Source organism: Haemaphysalis longicornis, unplaced genomic scaffold (assembly GCF_048455015.1).
Source record: "Haemaphysalis longicornis isolate Haplotype H1 unplaced genomic scaffold, Haemaphysalis longicornis Haplotype H1 scaffold_6, whole genome shotgun sequence".
NCBI classification, from domain to species: domain Eukaryota; kingdom Metazoa; phylum Arthropoda; class Arachnida; order Ixodida; family Ixodidae; genus Haemaphysalis; species Haemaphysalis longicornis.
Window position 1 is genome coordinate 140,222,801 of NW_027526407.1, and position 24,491 is coordinate 140,247,291.

Sequence of the window (24,491 nt, forward strand, 5' to 3'; positions counted from 1 at the left end):
TCTTCACTTCGCATTGCAAGCCCTGCCCACGTCCATTTCTTCTTCTTAATTTCAATTAATATGTCCTTAACACGCATTTGTTTCCTGACCCATTCCGCTCTCTTCTTGCCCCTAATATTACACCTCTCACGATTCGTTCCATTATTCGCTGAGTAGTCCACAATTTAATTTGAACCCTCTTTGTGAGCCTCCACGTATTTAGACAAATTGAAAGCCGTCGCCACGCGCGTAACACGGACAACGTGTCTTATTGCAAAAACATTACTTTCACGGCGTCCGCAAAATGTAGTTTCCCATGCGCTACAGCGTCCACCCACAGGTTTCACTTTGAACTAAGTAAGAAACCAAGCGAACATAAACATACTTCACGAGCAAACGACGCTGTAATGCGTCCCACGCAGTGCGCGTAATACTCATTCAAAAAACTTATTCTCTTCGTGAACGTCCCCTGGGGCTAACTAAATGAAGCAGAAAAAAGAGGGTTACATCCTTTATAAACTGGAAACAATCATGCTGATGCATGTGTCCCAACGTTAATAAATAAATAACTAGACTCTTCCTGTAACAAATTTTACGACAAAGTCCTCTCGTACCGCCCTGGGATTCTCGGCTTCTCGAGCTCGAGTGTCTAAATAGACATGGTTCCACGTTGTCCTCGTGACGCCATGCTGCACTTAACACGAGCTGGTTACTTGCATCAGTACAAAACGGTCAGCTTTGCTTGCGCGCACTTGAATTGTTTCGAATTAATCGGCGATTCCAATGATGGTTGCGCTCTTTAAGAGATCGCCCGACTGATGTACGGCGTAGTCTACTTGAAGGAGGCATTCGCAATTCATTCCTATAGAACACGCCACGTGCGAAACTTTCCTTGCTCTATGCGCAAGACGAGATCGTTTTTTAATATTCTTAAACGGATTCTTACTCCGCAGAAAAACTGGCGTTCCAAGACATACCGAATCGAAAAAAATTGCGGACGGATGGCCGACAAAGCGGCAAAAGGCCAAAGACCAGCAACCAGCCTAACGACTGCACGGAGTGAGGCCGAGTTTCTCGTAAAAGCTCCAGTTAACAAACGAGTTTAAAAAACGATCGCATAAATTTCCCTCTTCGTGGTATGCAAAAAAGGATCTTTGGGATATACAATTAGCGTAAATGTCAAGTACCCCAACATTTAGACGAGTGCTGCTGAATAAAAGTGGAATAAGCGAAGGCGTTGTGGCTTCCACCCCAAACAGTGTCTTACAGGCTTTTACTGAAGCCCACATAAACGATTTTATGTTAAATTGCCACAGTATGAAGTAGCGACACCTGAAGTGGTGCTTGTAATAATGTCCTTTTTCAATTGCGATGCAAAACGTGTCTTCATGCTGCAGCACAGCAAGCAACATTTAGAAAGCGACGCAAAGGAAAAAAAAAAAGATAATTGAGGGCTAGTGAGCTTATTGCGACTTTCGGCAGAATACTTGCACCGGAGACATGGGTAGATGCCTGTATGAATCATTTGAGCGCACTAATTTCGGAAATAACTTTTTGGGTAGCAGACAAGTATGTTACCTCAAATATGTCTCTCGGGCTGACCATACGAACGCGGGCATATGCCGAGTCATTGTGACTGAAAGAAGAAGATGGCGCAGAGGCACAGAAGGCTCATAACAATCAGTGCACGCGCTTAGCAATTGGACGCTCATGGTTACAAGATTTCATGGGAACAGAATATTTTCGCGCATAGACTCCGAGCGTGAACAGCGCACAAAAAAGTGGGCATTCTAGGCAAGGCTGACATTTTATTCCTTTCACACCGGAGTACTAGCAGGACCTAGGCAATCTTTTAAAAAAAACTTTGCACACTTGAGCACTGAAAGATACACATCCTTCTGTCCGCATCCATAATACCGTCTTCCGCTTAACTCTTAAAAGTGCTTACTCCACTTAGGCCCGCTGGTATGTATTTGGCTAAAAAGAATTCCGAGTTAGCGGAGTTCTTAACAACCCTATGTGATATCGATAAAAACTTCGAGCGATTAGCCCACATGCCGAACCAAATTTCATTTGACTTTTCCAGATAAAGGGCAGCCATAGATACTCGACAAAACTTCATAATTAACCTGAGCTCTTAAAATAAATGGGAGAAGCTTGCATGATGTCGGGCAAGGCTTGAAGCATACAGAAAGTGCAGGACTTCTTTCTACGCGAGCACGTGAGAACAAAACATATGTGGTTGGCCACACTAGGTTCAAGGCTACAGGGGCTCCCCGCCAAGATCTTTCAAACCGTAGTGTAACTGAAGTGCCCTTTATACTTAGATGTCATCTTGGTGCATAGCTCTGCTGATCTGCAAAACATACTAATCAAACGACGTCGTTGTTTACTTATACTTGGCTACACCATGTGGAAATTGAGCTATGTCAGCTCACGCTGCAGGCCTGGCCTCACGTTTGCGTTCAAGACGACACACCAGCAAATTTGGTATTAGGTCTTCGTAGGACCCACATGTTTCGTGAAGTTTGTTTAAAACTTCTTGGTTCGTTGAACTACCCATACTATTTTCACGTATACCTTGTGTCGGTATATATTACTACTTTTCGTCTCCACCCAACAGCATGCTCTTTGTTTGCGGCGACTTTAAACAGTGGATCGTGAACAACAAATAACATGAGGGCGACAAAAACCTATGTTGACGCCGATATGAAGTATATGGGGGCAGAATCTTCTTGTTTAATGAGGCTGTGGGGAGAAGCTACTTCTGGCGCACCATTTACCAGGTAATCCCCAAGCCACGACGTGGACAGCTACATATTCTCCTCCGGTTTTTAAAGGGAATGAACAAAGTGTTTTTTTGGGGTTGGGCATGAAGTTCTTGGCGTCTTTTAACGTGGTATGCATTGGAGGGCCGACCACTTTAAAATGTATTACTTTAAAGTCATCCCCATCAGCGTGCATCTCGGGGTCTCGGTGACGACGAGGGCGGAGGATACTATGCTCTAACCTGGCAGTAGTGGCAGAAGATTCTAGTGCGCCGGAGCAGTAGGGGAGGGTCGGGGGTGGTGCCTAGTTTTTCTACCTTGTTCGAACGCCCGGGACGAGGTGTCGCAGGCAACGACATAAGGGACATTCTCCCATCTACTTGAAGAGTGGCCGGGGTTACTATAAGTTTGAGGTAGGAAATATTCTGGTCATTCTCGAGATGGTTGAGAGCGGAGTGAGATGCGACCTATCTGAAAGTTGAGGCATGCTCGCTGTGAGGCTTTATGAATGGTCACGCAGCTCGTAAAGAGTATAGTGGTTGCGAGGGAAACGACGTTCCCTTCGTCAGTGGCTATGAGAACGCCGGACACGTTTTGACTGTGTTGTATACAGCCAGTACATATGCAAATTGATGTTAATGGGGTGACGTCCGTGTAGCGCGTGCCCCTTTGTAATGGTATATTGACTTCAGTACCATACCCAGGCTTGTCGCCTTTAGTTGTGGCTGCTGCACTTATGTTTGGGGATAGGCGAGCCAGGTATGCGATTAGAAATATCCCAAGGAATGTGCATGAGACATTCTTGTGCGGTTGGTGCGTAAGGTCTAGTTTAGTTAGTTGGGACAGAACGAAATGTTCGGGTAACAGAGAGATGGGTAATTGTGTTACTTTGTGGTGCTTGGATAACATTGTGGACGCTCCTAAGCAGTCTAAGCTGTAGAATGCAGACTGTAGGAGCAAAACATGGAAAGCAAAGCGCATTTCTATGGTTTCTAGATGCCTGCATCTAGTCTGGAGCGTGGTTCAGTCTTTAGGGAAACATAGGAAGCCGTGCGTGATTCGTCTGGGGGTGAGTCGGGTGTGAGTACCAGTCGGAACGTGTTTTAGTCTTTGAGGCCGTGATCTTGAATGCAAACTCTTCAAATGAAAAGCATGAGCTGTGTGACAAAAGCGTTTAGATTGGTGCGAAAGGTGCACACCAATCCCTCTAAATAGGACCCCAATGAATTATTCGATGTAAAATTACACAGTCAAACCTACCAGCAACGCTACATCAACTGCTCTGTTTTTTTAATACACACCGTTTATTCTCATAGTGGAAACTGTTGTTTCGGGTGATTTAGCCATAAGGAACCTGCTTCTTTTTTGAAAAAATCGTTTATCTTTTACCACAGAAAACTCGTTGTGGTTGCGGTATTTGAGTTGCAGGCATTTGTTCTAATTGTCAAGTCTGATTGCTTCAAGGAAATGTGTCTCACCCCTTCATCCCTTTTGCGAATTTGTGAGTATGTGGAAGTGAAAAGGTTCCGATACAACCGATTGTGGAATGCCGAGGTGTGGGACTTGTGGGCTGTAATATATCCAGTCCTAAAAATACCAAAAAAGACTTTGTCACAACATGAAGAAATTTTTCGAATTACTTTTATTTCGTAGTGCCAATGGCAAAATCTAGGCAGAGGAACCTTCCAGTCCTCGATGCAGATGACTCTTAAATAGTCTTTTTTGGGCCGTTTTATTTTAATGGCTTGCTGGCATGTATCACGACCCTCTGTGAGTCCGCAATTAATTTTCCATCGTTCCTCTTTCTTATGTCTTCAATAAATTCACAGGTGAATTTCTTCAATTCTTCTTTTTCATGGTCTGGAAGTAGTCTGTAGACTGGGTTTGAACTTACGCAGTAACCTGAACATTTGGAACCCACAGAGATTGTATTTATTAGTAAAATTCTGCTGTTCATTTTTAAGTGTCCATGCACTGTTGACACATAAAGTCACTTGTTTTGGTAAAACAAAGGATTGGGCAAGTTGGTATACGCCGGACAAGAGTGAACAGTGCAAAAACAACCAAACTCAAGAAAGAGAATACAGAGACACCGTTTTGTATACGACGCAAGAACTGAAGACAAAGAACTGTCGATGTCCAAAGCGGTTTAAACAAGCCATCTACTTTTAACAGCTTAATCTTGCCGGGTTAAGGTGCATTCTTTTATTTTTTTATTTATTTCAAAAAAACTCTAAAGGCCCTCTGGGGAGGGTATTACATAGGGTAGCGGGGTTACAAAGGTGTCAAATAAACTAGAACATGAACAAAATAAACACAAGAACTAAAAAATGGTAGAAATAATTAACATTGCTAGAGGGAAAACAAATACAAAAATTAGGTAGAATAATAAGAACAGCTATTGGTACAGTAACTAGAACAAACTACACCGATTATAACCACATGGTATATTACAACATGTCATTTGACAACGCAAGAACTGAATGAAATGAGGCAGTCAAATGATACATATTATACATTGATATTTTTGCTCAAAGCATTAGTAAATTTCGTGGTATTAGGTTCAGTAACAATGTTTGATGGTAGATTATTCCAGTCTATTGTGGTACGAGGAGCAAATGATTCGGCAAAAGCAACGGTAGGACATGTGATGCGTTTGATTTTGCATGAATGATCTCGACGCGAAAAAATGGCGGTGGGTTCACACATAAATTCGTTATGAAGGCATGCATGGTAGTACAGTTTATGAAATAAAGTTAAGCGAGATATGTCGCGACGATGCGATAAGGTTTCAAGTTCAGCACGATTTTTTAATTCGGTTACGCTGGTATAGGGTGAGTAATCAGAAAAGATGAAGCGGACAGCACGGTTTTGTAAAGCTTCTAAGTCATTATTAGACATAACTGATGAGGGTCCCAAATGGCTGCCGCGTACTCTAGTTTAGGGCGTATTAGTGTAATATATTCTAACTTTCGCAAACGCGCGGGTGCATGTCTGAGGTTACGTTTAAGGAAACCAAGCGAACGGTTAGCAGACGCGATGATATGGTTAATGTGGTTATTCCATTTCAAGTTACTGGTTAGATGTACACCAAGGTATTTATAGGTGGAAGTTCTGTCCACGAGGCTGTCGTTTAATATATAGGATGCTGAATTTTGGGAGGCGTGATTAGTAAAGGACTCTAGTTTTGTTTTAGCAAGGTTTGGAGGCATTAGCCAGGTTGAGCACCATGTGTTTATAGCATTAAGGTCAGATTGTAGAATATCGTGGTCATGGTTAGATTGAATTTTACGGTATAATACGCAGTCATCCGCAAAACACCTTATGTTGGATTAAACGCAGTCTGGTAGATAAGAACGGAGAATAATGCTGCATTTACAGCAAACAGTTCCACAAATCCCGAAGAATCTTTAAATCCGCGAGTATGAGCTTTTGCACTTGACAATGTTGAAATCTTCGTTGCGCGGTCTGATTTAGTAGGTTTTCGCGTATTTGTGGATACTTTACTTTAGAGCTTATATGTATATCTAGGCAGTGAACAAAGGGCTTTTATTGATATCAGTTGGGCTCAGAGTTTTCACAATGATTTGCTGTAAAACAATCCTGAATATCTCCTTTTAGCCAATATAAGCTGCCCGTAAAATGGTAGATATTTGCTTTATTTTCTAAGCCATTTGCTGCATAATGCCATACCAAATAAACTTAAAAAATGTTGCGGGTAAACAAACCTAAATGCTAGCGTATTTGTGGAAACCACAGAAGCATTAGCAGAAATAAGCTCGCCATAGTCAATCAGGCTCCGATTCTCATCTTGCTCCCCTTATTTCTAGCTATCTGAATAATTTTTTTTCAGTATCAACAAGACGTACTGCGTTGAGTTTTCAACCAAATATTCGCTCTAATTCAGTCCAAACGACATAATCCTCTAAGGGGCTGTATTTGAGGTTATAATTTTAAAGGTCTCATGGCGTGAAGCAAATGAATAAGTGAAAGTCATTGCTTATAACAGGTATCCTTTAACTTCCTAAGCAGTACACATTATTGACATGGCAAACTATAGTTATTCGACCAGATTTAGGGGAAATCCCCAAGGTGGAGTAAGTCTCTGCGAATGAAAGTTTGACATACACCCAAATACAGCCATACGGCTACAAAGGAAAGCTATACTGCTTTCTCAGAAACTTCGCAGTTGACGAAAAATTCGTCCTGGTCCAGGATGACTCTTCGTTATCCTGGACAAGCATCTTTTTCGTCAACTGCGAAGTTTCTGAGAAAGCTGTATAGCTTTCCTTTGTAGCTGTACGGCTGCATTTAGGTGGATGTCAAACTTTCATTCGCAGAAATTTCTTACTCCACCTTGGGGACTTCCCCTAAGTCTGGTCAATTAACACCTGTCCTTTACTTCGAGTTGTTGATCAATTCGCTCTTGCGCTACAAACGACTAACCTCCTGGTTAGCTCAGTTGGCAGAGCGACTGGTCCGGTTAAGCGGTGGTCCCGGGTTCGAATCCTGGACCAGGACGAATTTTTCGTCAACTGCGAAGTTTCTGAGAGAGCTGTATAGCTTTCCTTTGTAGCCGTATGGCTGCATTTAGGTGGATGTCAAACTTTCATTCGTGGCAAATTATAGTCCACGATAATTATATCGAGCTCTCACAAAAGATCAGAGCGCAACACTAGTAGGCAACATAGACTTTTTTAAACGCCCCTTCTGATCTGAATACTGGAACTGCCATAGGTGCAATATGGTAACGAAATAACTCCGAAATATTCAAGTTTACCTGGTTCAAGCGATTAGTGGTGGGTTTGGGCACTTTTCTTTGTTAGAAGTACTCATGGGGAACTTTACTAGCAAGAGACGGACGGAAAATCAGACCTCCTGCAACAACAACCCTTAAGCAATTGCCCAAGAAAAATATGGCGGCATTTTTTAGATGAATTTGATCTCTCTCGCGCCGGCGCTTCGGAACCCTTTAAAAGAGTTCTGGCATTTTCTTGCTTTCAATACTTCTGATTTATTTACCAAAGAGCTCACCGTTTGCCGAACTCCGTCTTGGCGAAGTTACTTCAACTGACGCGATGTTTGGGTAAGAAAATAAACTTTCCATTCCCGGGAGGTGAACTGTTGATAATTAAGAATAATTAAGAAGGGTAATACAAAGACCTTGCAAACATTCTGAGCCCTAAATGTTTGCTATTAGGTTTCATTTTTGAAGTTTTCGTTAAAATGTACCTTATACTAATGTTATTCAGTTCAGTTGCGGCACATGAAAAGGCCCTTGCTTTGTTCTTTATACTAATCACGGCATGCCTTTTGTTGAATTATCTGGTTCACAATTCCTTTCTGCCTAAATTTAAGATACTTCTACACATACGCATGCAAGTCCAGCAAATCTTATTTTACTATATATACCTCCGTTGCTGTCAGACTAGGCCAGTTCAGTGAAGATTGCAGGCAACGTTTTACTGTTCTGCTCAATACATGCAAGTCAGTTCAGCACAGCTCTCATTCCCATATTGAATATTTTGAAATTTTGAAATAAAGAAATTCCCTTCCAATTTTGCACTCATCCTTATATATATCTTATATCTATTTTGCAACGAAGCAAATATTGGCGTAGGGCCAGAAGAGTGCCCGAAAGAAAGCGTTGCGCAGGTACTATCGTGATAGAAGGAAATACGAACACCGGGTTGCGTCGCTTTCAATGCGTGTCACCCACCATTGCGGCAAGCCGTCTATGCGCAGTACAAGATACGACATTTCGCGTCCCCACCTTGCTAGGGAAAGATTATCGTTCGGGGTGTGAACATTTTGGTTTGTATTTCCGCTGCGCTCGGCCCCAGCTCACTCGAGCGTTATGTATCGTCGTCGCTGCGATTTGTGATAACTTCGCAACGCAGCCATATCACTTTATTATTTTATTCGTTGCGAGCGCCCAACAAACGATGGAAAGAAGATGATCCTTCCACACCGAAGTTTATGACCGAATATATTAAGTTGTTCCTACTGCACAAACTCGGACCATCAGTGGGATGGGAGACACGTAGCGAATGCCGCGCACTCCACAGTTCAAACTTCAGTGTATCACTATAGCACTTTAGGTTACCCACAATTTATAACTTATAACTGAAATTATGGGTAATATTCTACCGGCTATATGCAGTAATCGTTATACATGTGCTGGAAGGCCTTTCGACTACTGAATTTTTTAAGTGGGTTATTGTAGGCAATGCACATAGTTGCCACAAAAGCGTTGTTATGTATTTTGTGGTTTGTAGTAAAGCATTTCTTTTCAGACAAATAATAAAATCCTGAAAATTGGTTACCAATCATCCTTCAAAATCTCACAGAACAACGCGTTGCTTATGACTTCTTGAAGGCCATTCTAACGTAAAAATAAGCGCACAGGCAAATAATAGAAATCTTGCTGTTCGCGCATTACACCTACCTGCAATTTCCTCTCCACATGTTGTCAGATCGACAAAAGAAGGAAACACTTCCGTGGTCAGGGGGACTAATTTAGCTGTGCTCACAAGACTGTTGGCATATGAGCGAAGCGTCGTCACGTCCATTCCATGTGTAACAGGCACAAGTTTCTTTAGGTGCTGCGGATTAAAAAGCATCTATGTAGAAACGGTACTGCTGTGCCTCCCACTTTTAAATTTGTCAGCACAAAACCATGCAAATAAAAGTGCAGTACTATTTGTGAACTTTGGCAATGTGTGAGCCTCTCCTCCATCTACCTCGTCAACTGTGGGTCCAGCGTGATGCGTACGCCACGTTTTGTTTTGCAACGTCCGCAAGGTGGTGTTCTTTTCCCCTCTCTTTTTCATAGTACCAACCGTCCTCAGCGCTTTAAGCGCGTCTGTGGGCACGTCTCTTGCTTCACAAGCGGCACTGGGGACTGTCGCTTTTTACGCTTCCCGCCAGTATCGGTATTTCGTCAACGTCATTCCAAAACCTTGCTCGCCTGCCTTCTGCGCTGGCTGCAGGATAGATTTTACGTCTGCAAGTGTTGACTGGGTCACAACATTTATTTTATTGTACCAGATCTAGGCGTGGAATCGCTCGCCGAATTGTTGCCTCCACTCTGATGTGAACAGAGTACCATAGGTTGGCTCTACCCTTTTCAAGGCAAATATCTTCACGCGCTGTCTCCGTTCTGTCGTTATCTGCTCTTTTACAGAACCCGTTTTTTCCAGATCGAATAGAAACTGACTACAGAAATATGCCAACTTTGCTGGAACACCAAATTTGTTGCCCATTTGAAGCCGTGACATACTGGCTTTGCTTCATTGAAAGTCAGACAATATTGATGCAAACAGTTACCAGGGCAGTTCAAGAAATACTATATTTGTAGGTGGGCAGTGTATCCCTGTTGCGTATATTGATATATATCCATTTTGCAAAGTGTATATCCCTTTCCCAGCAAACGTGCATGTGCGGAATAAAGTAAAACATGATACCACGAAACGCATTATATCTGAGCAGTGACGGAGCAGCCAAAGTCAATATGTCTTTGCCCAACCTGAATTCGGAATATCGCTCTGTTATTCTCCAAGTCAATCAGGACGTGGCGGCATCTTCCAAGCATCAACTCCTTGGGCGAGGTTTGTGCAGTCCGGAGCACAAGGCTGTTGCTAATGCAATAAATTCGGGTTGCAAATTACTTAATTCGGTACGGTGAATGCCCCGGCTTAGCATTGATTGTCCTATTTTTTTGTAAACATGCACTTCAACTACCTAAACAAGCACCCAATTTTGTTTGTCAAAATACTGTTTGGCTCGTTTAATTGTTTTTTCCTGTCAACAATCTGTAAATATAATTTTTTTAATACAAAAAATGTTTTTCAGACGGTCCACAAGGGTCCATATTCCCTTTACTTGCCCCATTTTTTTAAAACCTATATTGGGGAGGAGAATATAAAGTGGCGCCCCTAGCGGCTCCAACGACAAACTGAATAGAGGGGAAACAAAGCAGGCGATACAGGCTTTTTCACATGGCTGAAGACATACCCTTTATTTCTGGAGAACAATATTTAGCCATTTATTCAATTCTATGGAGCACTTTTGAGTATATGTTAAACATAAAGAATTACTCCAACTGTACACATTTCCCGAGAAGATTTTCCTCGCTGTTTTACAGCGTTTTGTCCGAACTAAAACCCCACTTACCTAACATTCACTCGTCCCTCTACGAGAGCTGCCGCACTGAGTTATACCATGGCGACGAGAATCCGTACAGATGTTGCACGAGAAAAGTTACTAAAAGAAGAAACAAAGGAGCGAAGTCTCCGACGTTGTTTAGTTCTCGGCGTTAGAATGAAATTCCAGTTTGGTAAGAAACTGCATTCGCGTCGGTGTACTGGTCCCCCGACAGGTGCAAAGTTTTGTCTCCACCACTGAACATAGGCCCACCCAGTAGACGCTGAAGGCGGCAGAGTTACAGTAGCTTCAGAGTCTCTCGCTCTCTATACACGTGCAAACACGTGCGACACTTATCCGGTTATATCGGCATGAAAAGCTCCGCTAAGTTTGCTAATCGCGCGAGGATGTAAGAGCCACCGTACTGCCCTAACGGCTGCCGCGCGCTTTATTCTCGTGCTGTCGTTTAGGAGAGGGGAACAAAAAGAGCAGTGACCTCCCGCATTTTTGTGTGTTTGCATTGATTCCAACCACCCAATAAGCACAGAGTACTGGGGAAAGAACCGAGTAGGGCGGTAGAGGCGCCGGCCAGATTCCCACTCCGTATCGTTCCCTGCCTCAACGTCAACTTGTCTTTCTTTGTAGGCATTTATTTGCAGACCGCCACGGGTCGCGTGATTGTTTAGACAAATGAGTGTTGGTGTCGCGGCGGCATCTTCTGTTTCAAACGCACTGGTTTGCTCGACGTGCTAAGGCTGCGCGAGAAATGTGTGCTTATCGCTCGTTGAGTTAGCGTGTCTGTGTCGGTGTGCAGTGTGACCCATAGAATTATGAAACTCTATGGTGTGTACATCTCGTGGTTTGCCTTCAATTACAAGTGCTTGTTCCATCACTGCGCGTCAGCTCTCCCATATGCGCTGCCGGCTCGCCGTGCGACGACGTCTAATGACTATTGGATACCGACTCACACAACAAAGTGCGTGGTACGTGTGGCCCCACGCAACACAGGACTGTTCGGCCTAAAACAGGCCGGTGTACTTTGGCCGGTGATTTTCTGTCCGGCCGTGTTCCAGCACCCTGTTCGGCCCATGTCCAAATGTGGGCCTTTTGGCCGTATATGGCCGTACTTCCATGGCTGTCCAACGGCCAGTGTCCGTCGGCCAGTCGACCGGCTTACGGCCATACGGCCAGATTCCAGCCGTAGGGCTCCGGCCATTCCAAAGCCACCCGTGTACGGCCGAAGTATGGCCGCCGGAGGACAGCCGAGATACGGTCGTCGGACTCCAGCCGGACTAAAGCTGCCAGAAATACGGCCGTACTACGGGCATTGGAGTTCAGCCACAGTACGTTAACCGTACTGAGGCCGGTCACTGCATGTCGCGCAAGCAGATGACTCATTCGTGCAGTGCAGAAGCAGCACAAACCCAGCATTTTGGGTCCAATGCAGCCACATCAAAGTACGCTCGCGCGCAACCACCAGCCGTCAAGCTTTCAGCGCAGCCTTGCTTAATTACCAGCCTCAGTTGACAGCAAAATTCGTTTATTAAACAGTGCTCACAAATTGTCGTTCCTTTAATTGCTGTGCCTCTTTTACTGCCGAACACAGAAAATATTCAGTTCTTTGTAGAGCTTGAATAAATGTATTGTCCAGGTCCTGATATCCTCTGTGGGGCGGCTTACCTGTAATAAATGGGGAAAGGAAGTGGAGGGGGGGGGGGCGGGGGGCGCACACTTCAGTGGGTTGAATTTCAGAGAGATAAATTGCGCCGCTTTTAGCCAATTTCTTTTAGGGCAATATTCCGGAACACTTTCATGCTATGACTACATAAACTATTTTATCACAGTTGCTTGACCAATTTTGATGTATATAAAACCGGTGTGAATGCCTTTACGAAGCGTTTTGCTTCCCAACAAAACACTCAGGAGCATTTAATATAACCCCTTCACAAAAAAGTATCTCCATTTTTTGCCCATTTTTCTTGCAAAGACATTTTCTACTCGATCAACTTTTCTGATGATCTTGTGCAGGGCTGATTCTAAGAAGGAGCAAACAGGTGCTTTCATTTTCAATCTATTTTATTGTTGTTTTCATGAGTTACGTCCAGACCACCTAATAGTACAAAATAACTTAATTTTCTTCTAATGTCATACTACGTTCCAAAATTTCTAGACGCGTTGCGAATGACGCCCTGCTTCAGGCGGCTGCAGTTGTATCCCTCTGTGTTCACGCGAGGAAAGGCGTAAAATTAGAGTTACATAATTGGTTTCAAACCAATAGCATAGCAATGGTAGCATGCATATAGGTAACCTTGCATACTGCAACAAATAGGGCAATAAATATTTTATTGGTCAAGGTTGAATGCGTAGGGTTCTCAACCTATCGGAGGCCGACTTGCGCCTCTGGAAGTTTATTTATTTATTTTTTATTTTTTTATTCATTTACTTCTTTTTATTCATTGTTTTTTTATTTATTTATTTATTTATTTATTTATTTATTTATTTATTTATTTATTTATTTATTTGATGCCTGCTTGTCTTTGCATGCATTACAGAAGGGAGATACATAACACTAAGCATTAAATATGAGACAAAATAACAAAATAATTCTACAAAGCGCGCTGAAAATCGTCAATATAAACAGTTAATGCAATCATACGTGGAAGATAATTACACTGCAGTATTGATGTAAAATAAAATGAATCGCGCAAGGTGTCACCGTTACAGGAAAGTTAATAATTTGCTTTAAGCTAGCGGTCCCACTTTGCGATATGTAGAATGGCGCTTTGACATACTTATCCCTTTCTACCCCAGTTTTCGAATGATAGATATTACGAAAAAAGTTCAATCTGTGGTTTCGTCTGTGATCTTCCACGTCCTGCCATTTCAGTTTACTTTTACTTTCTCTCATGCTAAGTTGAGCGTTCCAGTTATCTAATACGAATCGCACTGACATATTCTGTATGTTTTCGAGCGTATCAACCAGCTCTTTGGTGTAGGGATCCACGAAAACATAGCGTACTCCAAGATTGAGCGCACATGAGTGAAATACGGTTGTTCTCTTCAGTTAGATGGAGGTTCACTGAAATTTCGTTTCAGAAAGCCAAAAACATATGCAGCCGTAACTTTTATGGTGTGAACCTGCCTATTTACCCTCTAACCACTCCCTAAATAAACTCCTAGGTATATATATTCCTCGGCCGTTGTCACAGCAGCATAATTTACGATATACTTATTCAATTGGAATGAAGGTTTTCTTGTAAAGGTGCCGTTAACACAGTTTAACACCCAAAAACTTTTCTGAATCAGCACACCAGGATATTATTAAATTCGAATAAAGCTGCAGGTATACGGAATCACGTTCATTCGCTATAGTCCGGTAAACTACACAGTACTTTTGAACAAAGCTATAGGGCCAATAGTAATAACAATGCAAAAACCGATTCCTTCAGTTCATAGGATGAAATGTACTACGCAGAAGGTGATATGGAACACCATCTGTCACCCGGTTCCTTAAATTAGGGTGCACTGTCGGATGATATGGGGAGTCGACTCCAGTGAGCCAACAAACCCCACCGAATCCACAGGGCACAGGTGACAAAGGGGGTGGCCGTCTGATGTGCGCCTTTCGCCGACCAGAGCGGCAAGAATGAGAGAGAGCCCTGAACGAAAAATAGCACAAAGACTTATAATTAGACAGGCAAGTTACAAACACAAGCCCGAGGTAACGGATCGATAATGAAAGACAACTTAGATGGAATTGAAATACAAGAAACAGTCCAATTAGACAAAATGATACAAATAGGAGCGCTAACAAATGAATATTACGAAGCGTAGCAGTTAACAAAAAAAGAAAACGAACAGTTCGATGCTTATGAGAGACAGAGTCCCAGCATATTCACCGACCTAGCCGGACGACGCACCGCTGTCGGAGGCGATTCGGCTACCTGGGAAGCACGGCTTCGTTGTAGGCCAGGCCGTCCGGGACGATCACGGTGATTCGATGCCCGGGAGTACGTTATAGTCCTATAGGGTGCGGGTCGCCGATGGTGTGATGCACAAACTGACAGGTGCCGTTGTCACATCGCGACTGCCAAACGTAGCTGGTTTGCTTAGGCGCGGCTTCTCTTTTTATAACCGTGCCGGCGCGGAGATGGAGACCACAACACACAACGCGCCCGCCGCCGTCAGCGAATAACTTCACTCTTCTCCCTTATAGAATCATCGACGCTCTTTAGCACTGGCAAGGCCACGCTCACCTCCTCGAAAGTACTGGAAGCTTCGACGAAACCGGAGCGGCGGAGGTTTTATTTTTGTTGTTTTCTCGCCGGCGAGCCGGCGAGTGATCGTGTTACCGTCTCTTCGTTCGAGAAAGCTCCATATTGTCTCGGGGCGAATGGAACCGAACTGAATGAATCGAACGACTGCAAGAAGAATTAGGCGCTGTACAAATGAAATGAAAAATTTATAAGGTACTTTTAGACGTCGTACGCTCGAGTTTGTGACACCATCATTTGCTTTTTTGCAGTCCAAGAATATACAGTCAACCAATTTAAGCTTATCTATTGCAAGAGCCAAATCGTACGTGAACTCAAAAATCTTCGTTGAGCTAGAAAATCCTGACAAAATCCATGTTTCCTAGGTTGCTGGCGATTATGTTTAATCAAATGAGTCATATCCCAAGAGTAGCTGAGCTCACCTTCAAACATCGGAACTAAATTAACAGCTAGGCTTCGTCAGTGACAAGGCTCAGTTGTTATAGCAAATTTAAAGTAATTTTTTTTTCTAAATAGGCAGTCGTAAAATCCCATCAAGTTACATAGTGCAGGGCATGAAGTTGACCCTACCAATGCACGAGCGAGTCTCTTCTACGTTTATCACCAACAACATTGTGCAACATTGCTTGTCGCAGTTTAATTGTAAGCAGAATAACTCGCGCTTTTGCTCACACTTGCCTTTCTTTGGTGGGGAGTCCTTGACATGGAGGCGGTTTACCTCCTGCGTGGTGGCCGCTTGCTCGACGCCCTTGAAGGCCAGTTATTTTGGTGAACCATCTCCATCTCGGATAGGACATCTCTACCGGGTCAATATCTCCAATGCTCTCCATTTCTTGAGGGGGCCAATAGCCTCGAGCTGATGCGTCGACGAAGCCGGCGGCAGAGGCGTGGTAGCGGCGATGACTGGCGAGGCTTAGCTCACCCGTCGGTGTGGCACAGTCTTCTTGTGGCAATAAATGACATTTTCGTTCATTTAAAACGTAGAAACACGGAGCGGATAAAAAACGCGTCCCCGTCGTTCGGCTCACTAACGGCTTTTTCAACCCCCAGGAAAAAACCGGTCGGTCTCCTTTGTGCATGAATTCTCGGCGCCCAGGCGCGTGCCGTTGTTCGGCTGTATGGCGTTTGCCGAAAAAATGACGTATAACCAGATACCTTACGGAGGCCGGTCTCCTCTTGAACACCAGTTGCCAAATATTCTCTGGCCATTCGCTTGCCGTAATTCGGCCGAGGACAGCTAACCGAATGAAAAACGTTTATTCTGGGGCCGTACGTCGGCTGGTATCCTTCATAACACTGGTTGCCGGATATTCTACCGCCGGACGCGCGGTTCACCGTTGAAACAACGAATGCACGGCAGCCGCGCTCCGGCTGGTCTCCTTTCGAACACCAACTGCCGCAAGAATACGCATATTCTGTGGCCGGTCGCTTGCCGTGCTTCGGCCGATTACCGCTTCCCGAAGAAAAAACGGATGCCCTAAGGCCGTACTTCGGCCGTTCTCTTTCTCAACATCGGCACCCGTAAGAGAACTGAATATCTGGCAGCCGGTTAGCTGCCGTTGTGCGTCCGGACACGGGCGGACGGAAAAATACCGAAGCGCTGGTTGCCGAATGTTGGCCGTTCAACGCATGATCAGTGGCTGCCAAAACCTGGATGCTGGCCGGACATGCCAGAAAGCGGCCATAAACAGGCCGGTCTTCGGGCACACTTTCTGTGCCGCCTTGGGCGTTGCCTATTTTGTGCGGATTACGGGTCGGCTGTGCTAGCAGCTTGTTTTTCGTTGCTGCCTGTATGTACCGCGGTCCTGACTGTTGCGCAACAGGTGCGAAATCAAAAAGAAATGGTTTTGTGTTATTGTGGTATGGTCTTTTTTTTTTGTTCGCTCCCGTAGCCGTTTCCTGGCATTTCTTCATCAGCGCTTTCATCTTGGAAACATCAGCTTGTTTTAACGGTGGCCTGCGGCATGAGCGTTGCAGGTTATCGGCGCTGATGTTACTTGTACGCGTTTTTAATAACAAGAACGCGTTTTTATACCACTCTCGTGGGCGTTGTTTTGAAGTGAAGGTTGCCAGCCAAAAATGCTTTCTGAGCAACTTTCATTTCTGCGTAGCGTGGACTGTGGGGTATGAATTGTCTCCGCATACGGGGACTTATAAATTGCCGCACTGACTCGCGACTCACTTCGCAGGTATAGAACTTACTACGTACACCGAGTCTTCATCAAAAGTGACCTAGAGCCAAACGTCTTTTGTGGCCGGTCAGGCGGAACGTTCAATGGGAATTCTCGAAAAAATTGCAACTTTCGGCGCCTTGTCGTGTTCACCACGGGTAAATTGCCCAACGGAAGAGCTGTTCTTTTAAAAAAAGTCAGTCATTTCGCCGCCGCAAATGATTGTAAAGCCTTATGGGTCGGCCTTTCGTGTATATGGCGATTTCTGCGCTGTTATCATTTCCGTTTGAGATGTGCCTGAAACACTCGGCGCTGAAGTGTACTACAGACCATGTCTAACGTTCTTTCAAAATTTTAGCTTCGATATCCAGAGCTTGCGTTGGGCTTCCGGCCGCGGAAAGCAATGCAGCTAATGCCTAATGTGTATTTCGTTGATTACCACTGTCCCACTGCGCATACTTTCTCCGTACATTAAAGAAATCTTGTTTGACCCATGTATTTTTGTCTTTTTTGTCGTTTGTTTCCTCCTCTATTGACATTCGACCATGGCGCCCCCTAACTTAAGCGGCACCACCTATAGGACAATCTCCTGGTCAATATATTGCATGTTAGTGGTGGTTTGGTGTTCTGAAGTAGATAGTTGTTTAGAACTAGTTCGTATTCGCGCAAATTTTGGAAATATAGTCACGGCCGCCGCAATCATGCAGCGGAGAATCGCCCTTTAAGTGGGCGGCGCGCTTCAACATGTGATTTTCGTTCCGCGAATCTAGTTAGTTTGCATCGTGCTGTTTTTGTGTAAGCCCCTTCATAAATAGGTTCTAAGCATTACGGTATCCTTTTTTATTTTCTGCTGCGTGCGGCAGAAGAAAGACTTCAGGGTTAAAACTAGGCTCATTAGTAATGGGTAATTGAATGATAGTAATTGATTTAACTGTTAGTACTTATCTGGAATACTTGCAAAAGAAGGTTTCTGTTGTTGAGAGCGCTTCACACGTGTTCACAAGTTTCAGCATTTATAGCGCCTGACTAATAATAAATGCTTTGTAAGAGCCTGTTTGGTTACAGTTTGAACATAGAGACAGTTACCATATTAAAACATACCGTTTTGCGAGAAAAGATACACTACGTCAAGCAATGAAGTGCAAATGTTACTACTTAAAAAGTATTTTGCTCTCTTACTTCAGAGTACTTCGTCCACCGTGACGACTCCATCATTGCTACGTAAATGTCAATCAGCATCATCGTCCCAGGGAAGGTAACAAAGCATTCTCCACCCGGGGCCATGAGTGTCGCAATGTTTCGCATTGCCTTTTGCTGATCGCGGATCCAGTGCAGTGCTCCTAAGGAATAAACCAGCGGAAACTGGCCGCTCTTTACGATGAAGGTAGCGACGTCAGCATCCACCGTGATGTCCAGGCATTTGTACTCAATATTCGGGTGTGCATATTTTTCTCTGGCGAGTTGCAGCATAGCCTGGGAGTTGTCCACAGCCACAAGCTTCTCGCACCATGCCGGCACGCGGGGCAGGAGGTGCTCCAGAGTAAAACTGCGACGAATTTAATAGAGGGCAAAGAGAGCATAACAAATAAACTACATGACATTGTCAAAAATATTTGTTGTTTCAAGATTACAATTACGTCTTTCACATTGGAACTTTAAGAACAATTTGCTTCAGAAAACTGTTTCATGAAAAGGTCAATGCGTTCATTCGTCAGGGCTCTGACGTCAACAGTTTTCCAGTAGCTGCTGAAAAGTAGGTACCGCTCCTCTGCTAAGTATGGTACCACGCTGCTTGATTGGAGACCCTCGATATGCTCATACCTGACAAAAGCCGGGAATGCGCGTTTGGTTCCTTGCGCTGTTTTCGTCGTGGATTCTTACTAACTCGCTCATATTTTTACTCTTGTGCAGCAGGGTTGCATCAACACCGAAACGATAGCCAGCCGTTAGCAAAGCTTGTCGTGTAGAAAGGAAGTAGATGGCGCGTCATCGCAAAATGTTAACGTTTGTTGCTAGGAGGCAACGATAGGGATAAAAACTTGTTGGCTGTGTTGGACCCGAAACCAAGACCCCTTTTACGCTTCGCTAAACAGACGTGTCTTAACGCATGAGCTACCGCTTTAAATTTGCCTTCTTCGAGGTCAGCTTCCGAGTTTCACCGTCTGTTGTGTACCTGCATACATACATGCATGCGTACATGCTTGTTTGTATATGTGCATGTACATGGACGTATACATGCATGAAAACGTGCACGAATTCACACATACCTACGTACGCGCATGCATATTCCGTGATACATACATACACACATACTTATGTCCGTATATGAAATGCATGCACACATGCGCACACATACATGGATGCATATACACATACATATGCACATACATACATACATACATATATACATGCAGGCATGCATCCATCCATCCATCCATCCATACATACATACATACATACATACACACATGCATACATACATAAATACATACATACATACACATAAATACATGTATACACGCATGCATACATACATACATGCATACATAAATACATACATGCGTACATACACGCACGCATAAATGCTTACAAACATACATAAATTCGTATTTGTGTGCGCAATTACATAGGCAATACCCCAGTACAATCCTGCATAAGTACAATGAGCCTTTGTCGTCAATTGATTTTGTTTTCATTGATTGCGTGGGAATAGCATCCCTAATTAACATGATGGCCTCACCACAAGAAACTGATGGGATTCCACCTCAAGTTTGAAGCTGCACTGAAAGTTCTTCATCCATGGCCTTGTCTTATATCTTCACACAATCTTTATAATGCTGAACTCTATGCAATGATTGGAAGGTGGGTAAAGTGGTCCCAGTGCCCCAGCAAAGTAGCGCTTCCGACTTGTTGAACTACATATCCATTACATTATAAAAGCTCCGTGTATATCAACATACTATATAAACATAGCGATAGTATATAACCTATTTTTCCGAAAAAACGTTGTGACTGAACAACTTGAACTTTGAAAACAGTATTCTTTCGAAACGCGGCTACTACTATGTACCAACGATCTGCGCTCTACATTTGATCAGGTTATCCGTCACTGACTGTATCTTTCTTGACTACAGAAAAACATTTGATTCCACGTCAAACATCCTTAATTGTCATAAACTACCCGACCTTAGCCTAGACTGTAGCCAACTAAAATTGACCGAGGCTTCTTTTCCAGATCTACAGCAGAAGGTATCAGCGAATTACTGCAGTGCACATAAACGCCATCTAACATATGGTGTTCTCTTGGTCTTGGGACCCTTGATTTTTCTCATATACACTAGTGACATTGCTGACCACGTCTCTTCTTAAATTCGGCTTTGTGCAGATGAACGTGGAATGGATTGTAAAAAATTCGACTGTGTTTAGTGCTCCGTACTGCAGTGTGACCTAAATAACTCGCCATCATTGAGTGACAACTCGGTCGTGAACCTTCCCCAAAATAAGCAGAAATTAACAGCATTTCGCACTTTAATTGCCACATCCTGCTTGAATACTTTCGTATTCCAACTGAGTAGACTTGGTTCGTTCCTACCAATACGTCGGGGTTGGCACTAGCAACAATCTCTCGTGGCAAAAGCATACTCACTATACAACTAACAACGCTAATCGAATGCTTCTCAAGTCAGAATGTTTTGCTCGCTCCAGTGTCCTTAACACTACTTCTGTATAAAACGCTCTATATAACTAAGCTGGCGTATGTTCCAGTGATTTTCGACCTTAACCACCTATCTCTTTTTTTAGTATAGCTAAACGAGAACTGCTCAGATTGTTTAATTGTTTTTAACTGCTCCTGCACGCAATAGTATCTACTAGTAAATGAGACCTTGGGCTTAATAACTTATCAGACGAACTGTGTCTCGCACCTTTTTTCCCAAAACGTTTTTTCCCGAATCCTGATATTGAACACGACTACCTGCTTAGATTCCAAAACGCATTATTACACATTTAAGGTTAGCTTGCCGAGTTCTAAAAAAAATCTGTGCTTCAACATGTTTTTGCAAAAGACATTCACCTATTGGAATCAACTTTCCGACTCTGTGGCCAGCAGCCCTGACCCATCATTACTCAAGATGGCCATATCAAACGTTGTATACTTTTGTTAACTCCTCTCTACAATGCCGTTAGAGGCATTGCGAGTACCATATTATATAAATAAATTCATATTGTGTTGACATGCGCACGAGCCCTCATGGTTGGATTTTTAGGTGTGTGTTAATATTAAAATTATCAAAAAGACAAGCATTTCCCAAGTGAGAGGGAAGATGGCAAAGTGCGAATGCCCGAGTTTGCCCGAAGTTACCCGAAGTTACCCGATTTGATCCGGAGGGGCGCTATGTTAAAGTCTTTGGCATTCGCACGTTACGTACCTCTCACTTGGGAAATGCTTGGGAACGTCGCGCGAGCGCCCTCGAGCGTCGGAATGTGGAGCCGACGAGCGAGCGCCCTCACGCGGACGGAACGCGAAGCGAACCGGCGCAGCGGCGCGCCGCCCGCAGCTACGCCGAGCAGGAGACCGTTGCTACGCCGAGACCGTTGCTACGCACGCTCTCTCTCCTCCTCCGCGCCGTTGCTAGGGGATAGGGGGAGGACGGACGGCGGACGAGTGATTCAGGGTCGCTTAAAAAGTGCATTCGCACTTAATATGAGTACTTCAAGAACTTCCCTCATTAGCCGATTTTTAGTTATATAGCATTTTCTACGAACAGTGCTTCTATTGCCGAAAAGCAATAGTATAAAAATTATAAATAAATGTGTTTTGTGTTTGCATGAGCACGAGCTCTCGTGCTTGGTTTTTGCGCGTGTGTTCTAAATTGAAACGCTCAAATAGGAGTACTGCAAAAACTTCTCGGTTAAGCCGATTTCGAGTTATATATCATTTTCTAAGAACATTGCGTCGATGCCAAAATGTAATAGTAGAAAAAGTGTTCAATTTGTCATGCTGTTTTCAAGGGAGTTTATTACATGCTTCTAACAACGGGAACCTACCACGCTATTGAATTCTTTTAACCCCACATCAGCAGCATGATCATTAAACTTATTTACCCACTCTTGTAAGATTTCCCTAGCCCACGCATAATACCAGAAACCGTTCATGCAGGAAATATTCAATAAAAGGCGCCATTCCAAAATTTCAAAGTGTTAATTTTTTCCCTGCAGCTGTCTTCACTCCTGCAACAGATCTCTTGTCTTACGGCGCTGCCGTGTCGATGTTGTCATTTGGAAGCGCAATCATAGAAGCTTACAAAAACATATGGAGCATCTCTAGTGAACGAACACAGTATCATGACCACTTTTTATTAACCTATCAAGTCTCCTAGCTATCCTAGGTGTCCTAACAGGATACCTAGGAAGGTTTACCTAAGTTAACCTATGTGGACCAGTTGGTATCTTTGGCCCCTTGGTGGTTAAAGGTAATATTCAGATTATGTGCTCCAATGATTTGTGATGACATGCGACGTTGCTCAAAAACGTTTGAAGCAATTCACCAATCAATGAGCCACAAGTTATCGGAAAGCGCAAATATTTTCAATTCCGCATTGTGAAGCCCTATCAAAAAAATATCGGCCACAGGAATAAACACTCCGCCAAGTTATCGTGTATGCTCAGAGTTTCGCTGATTCTGAATGTGATTCTGTTTTATTTTCATTTAGCGCGACCAATGTTGAAATATTCATAATTGATCCCTGAAGATTGGTGGTGCTTCTCAGTTATACCGTTAATTGACAGGATTGCAGTAAACTTGATTTTTTGCATTACTTCCTATCTGTAATTTGCAGAATGGTAATTTCGGTCCCTAAGTTGTTAAGGCTCACGTGTGTTTCACATACTGCTAAGAAACGTTGAACTTGATGTGCTATCTGTCTGTGCAGCCTCATAACGCGTACAGAATGTGTGCTTCGCGTACAGTACCTGCCTGGACCACAGCCGATGTCGATACACTGGCGAGGTGGGGGTTCATTGCCGTCAGCGTCAACAATGGGTTGAAAAGCTGCCATGAAGAAGTCGAGCGTGACGCTTTTATCATTCTTAATCGCTTGCGTCCACCGATCGAAGGCCTCAACGCCTTTTGTAGTTCTGACCCAGTCACCTCCGAGACTCGTGTCGTTGCTTTGTGGGGAACTCATTTCGTCTGCAATACTAGTACAACAAAGCGAGGCAGAAATCTTATTTTCCATAGAGTTCCCAAGGGGCATCACAAATATAGTGCGTTTTATTTGACGTAATCAATGATTGTTGATGCAAGAAGCACAAGCATTGGCACTACAAATATAAATGCAATTTCTCATGTAGAAGTACTGCATTCTGGTTGCTAAGACACATGGGTACTTCTGCACAGACGTTATAGTACTAATATAGGCTAGAAAATGAGTGATATTTTTAAATGTAAGAAGAGCGGACAAAAGTACAAATGACGTTCTCAATGAAGCACCTAGTATATTACAAATGAAGTGATATTTTCATTTAAATTTTCTGTGAGGAGCTGTACGAGTTTATTTTGAACACTATCGTTCCAGATAAAATTACTCAGCGGGCAAAGATAATAAAATTAAAAAAAGAAAGCTACTTTACACCACGGCGTGCACAAGGTAAATCGAACGCGCATCCCGTGCACCGCAGCGTATTTTGGCTCTGGCTAAGTAAGGGTTTACGTACTTTGTGTGTCGCTGTATCTTACTTAAAAAAGAGGTGTCGGGCCTATAAAAAGGCTGTGTTGCTGAGAGAAACGTCATTTCAACATGGTTGTTTCGGAAGTAGGAAACCATATGTACGCTAATTTAGTACATGAAAAGATCGCAAGGAAGCAGCAAAACAAAAAAATGAAAGAAGCAACAGGAAAAGCATGACAACCATGGTGTTAAGAAGACTCAAACACACATCTCAAGGGTACTCGGGATGTGATAATCACAGGCGTGGTAATCAAAAACGCAGAAAAGAACATTGATGCAAATACTCTATGCAGATGCCAAAAAAGGGTGAGCGGCCAAGCATGTGGGTCATAGCAACTGAAAAAAAAACCGACAGATATAAAAGGATCATGACCACGACAGTGAGCTCACACAATGGCACCCCTGTGAGCGAGTTGGGTGTTGATG

At 43.6% G+C, this 24,491-nt stretch overlaps 1 protein-coding gene across 1 annotated transcript; it reads right to left on the minus strand.

Annotated features, from left to right (window-relative positions):
* Nucleotides 1–4,370: 4,370 nt before the first annotated feature.
* LOC144143270 (uncharacterized) lies at nucleotides 4,371–23,522 on the minus strand. Its single transcript, XM_077675046.1, has 5 exons — nucleotides 23,308–23,522; nucleotides 18,517–18,883; nucleotides 9,196–9,352; nucleotides 7,782–7,868; nucleotides 4,371–4,649 (listed from the first exon to the last, which is right to left on the minus strand). The coding sequence occupies exons 1-5, from the start codon at nucleotides 23,520–23,522 to the stop codon at nucleotides 4,480–4,482; spliced, it is 996 nt and encodes a 331-aa protein (XP_077531172.1). The 3' UTR covers nucleotides 4,371–4,479.
* Nucleotides 23,523–24,491: the final 969 nt, after the last annotated feature.

Coding starts and splice junctions, on each gene's coding strand:
- LOC144143270 (XM_077675046.1), bottom strand. CDS start 23,522: ATGAGTTCCCCACAAAGCAACGACACGAGTCTCGGAGGTGACTGGGTC. Junction 18,884..23,307: donor ATCGGCTGTGGTCCAGGCAG/GTACTGTACGCG, acceptor AATTCGTCGCAG/TTTTACTCTGGAGCACCTCC. Junction 4,650..7,781: donor AAGACGGAGTTCGGCAAACG/GTGAGCTCTTTG, acceptor CCAAATGTTCAG/GTTACTGCGTAAGTTCAAAC.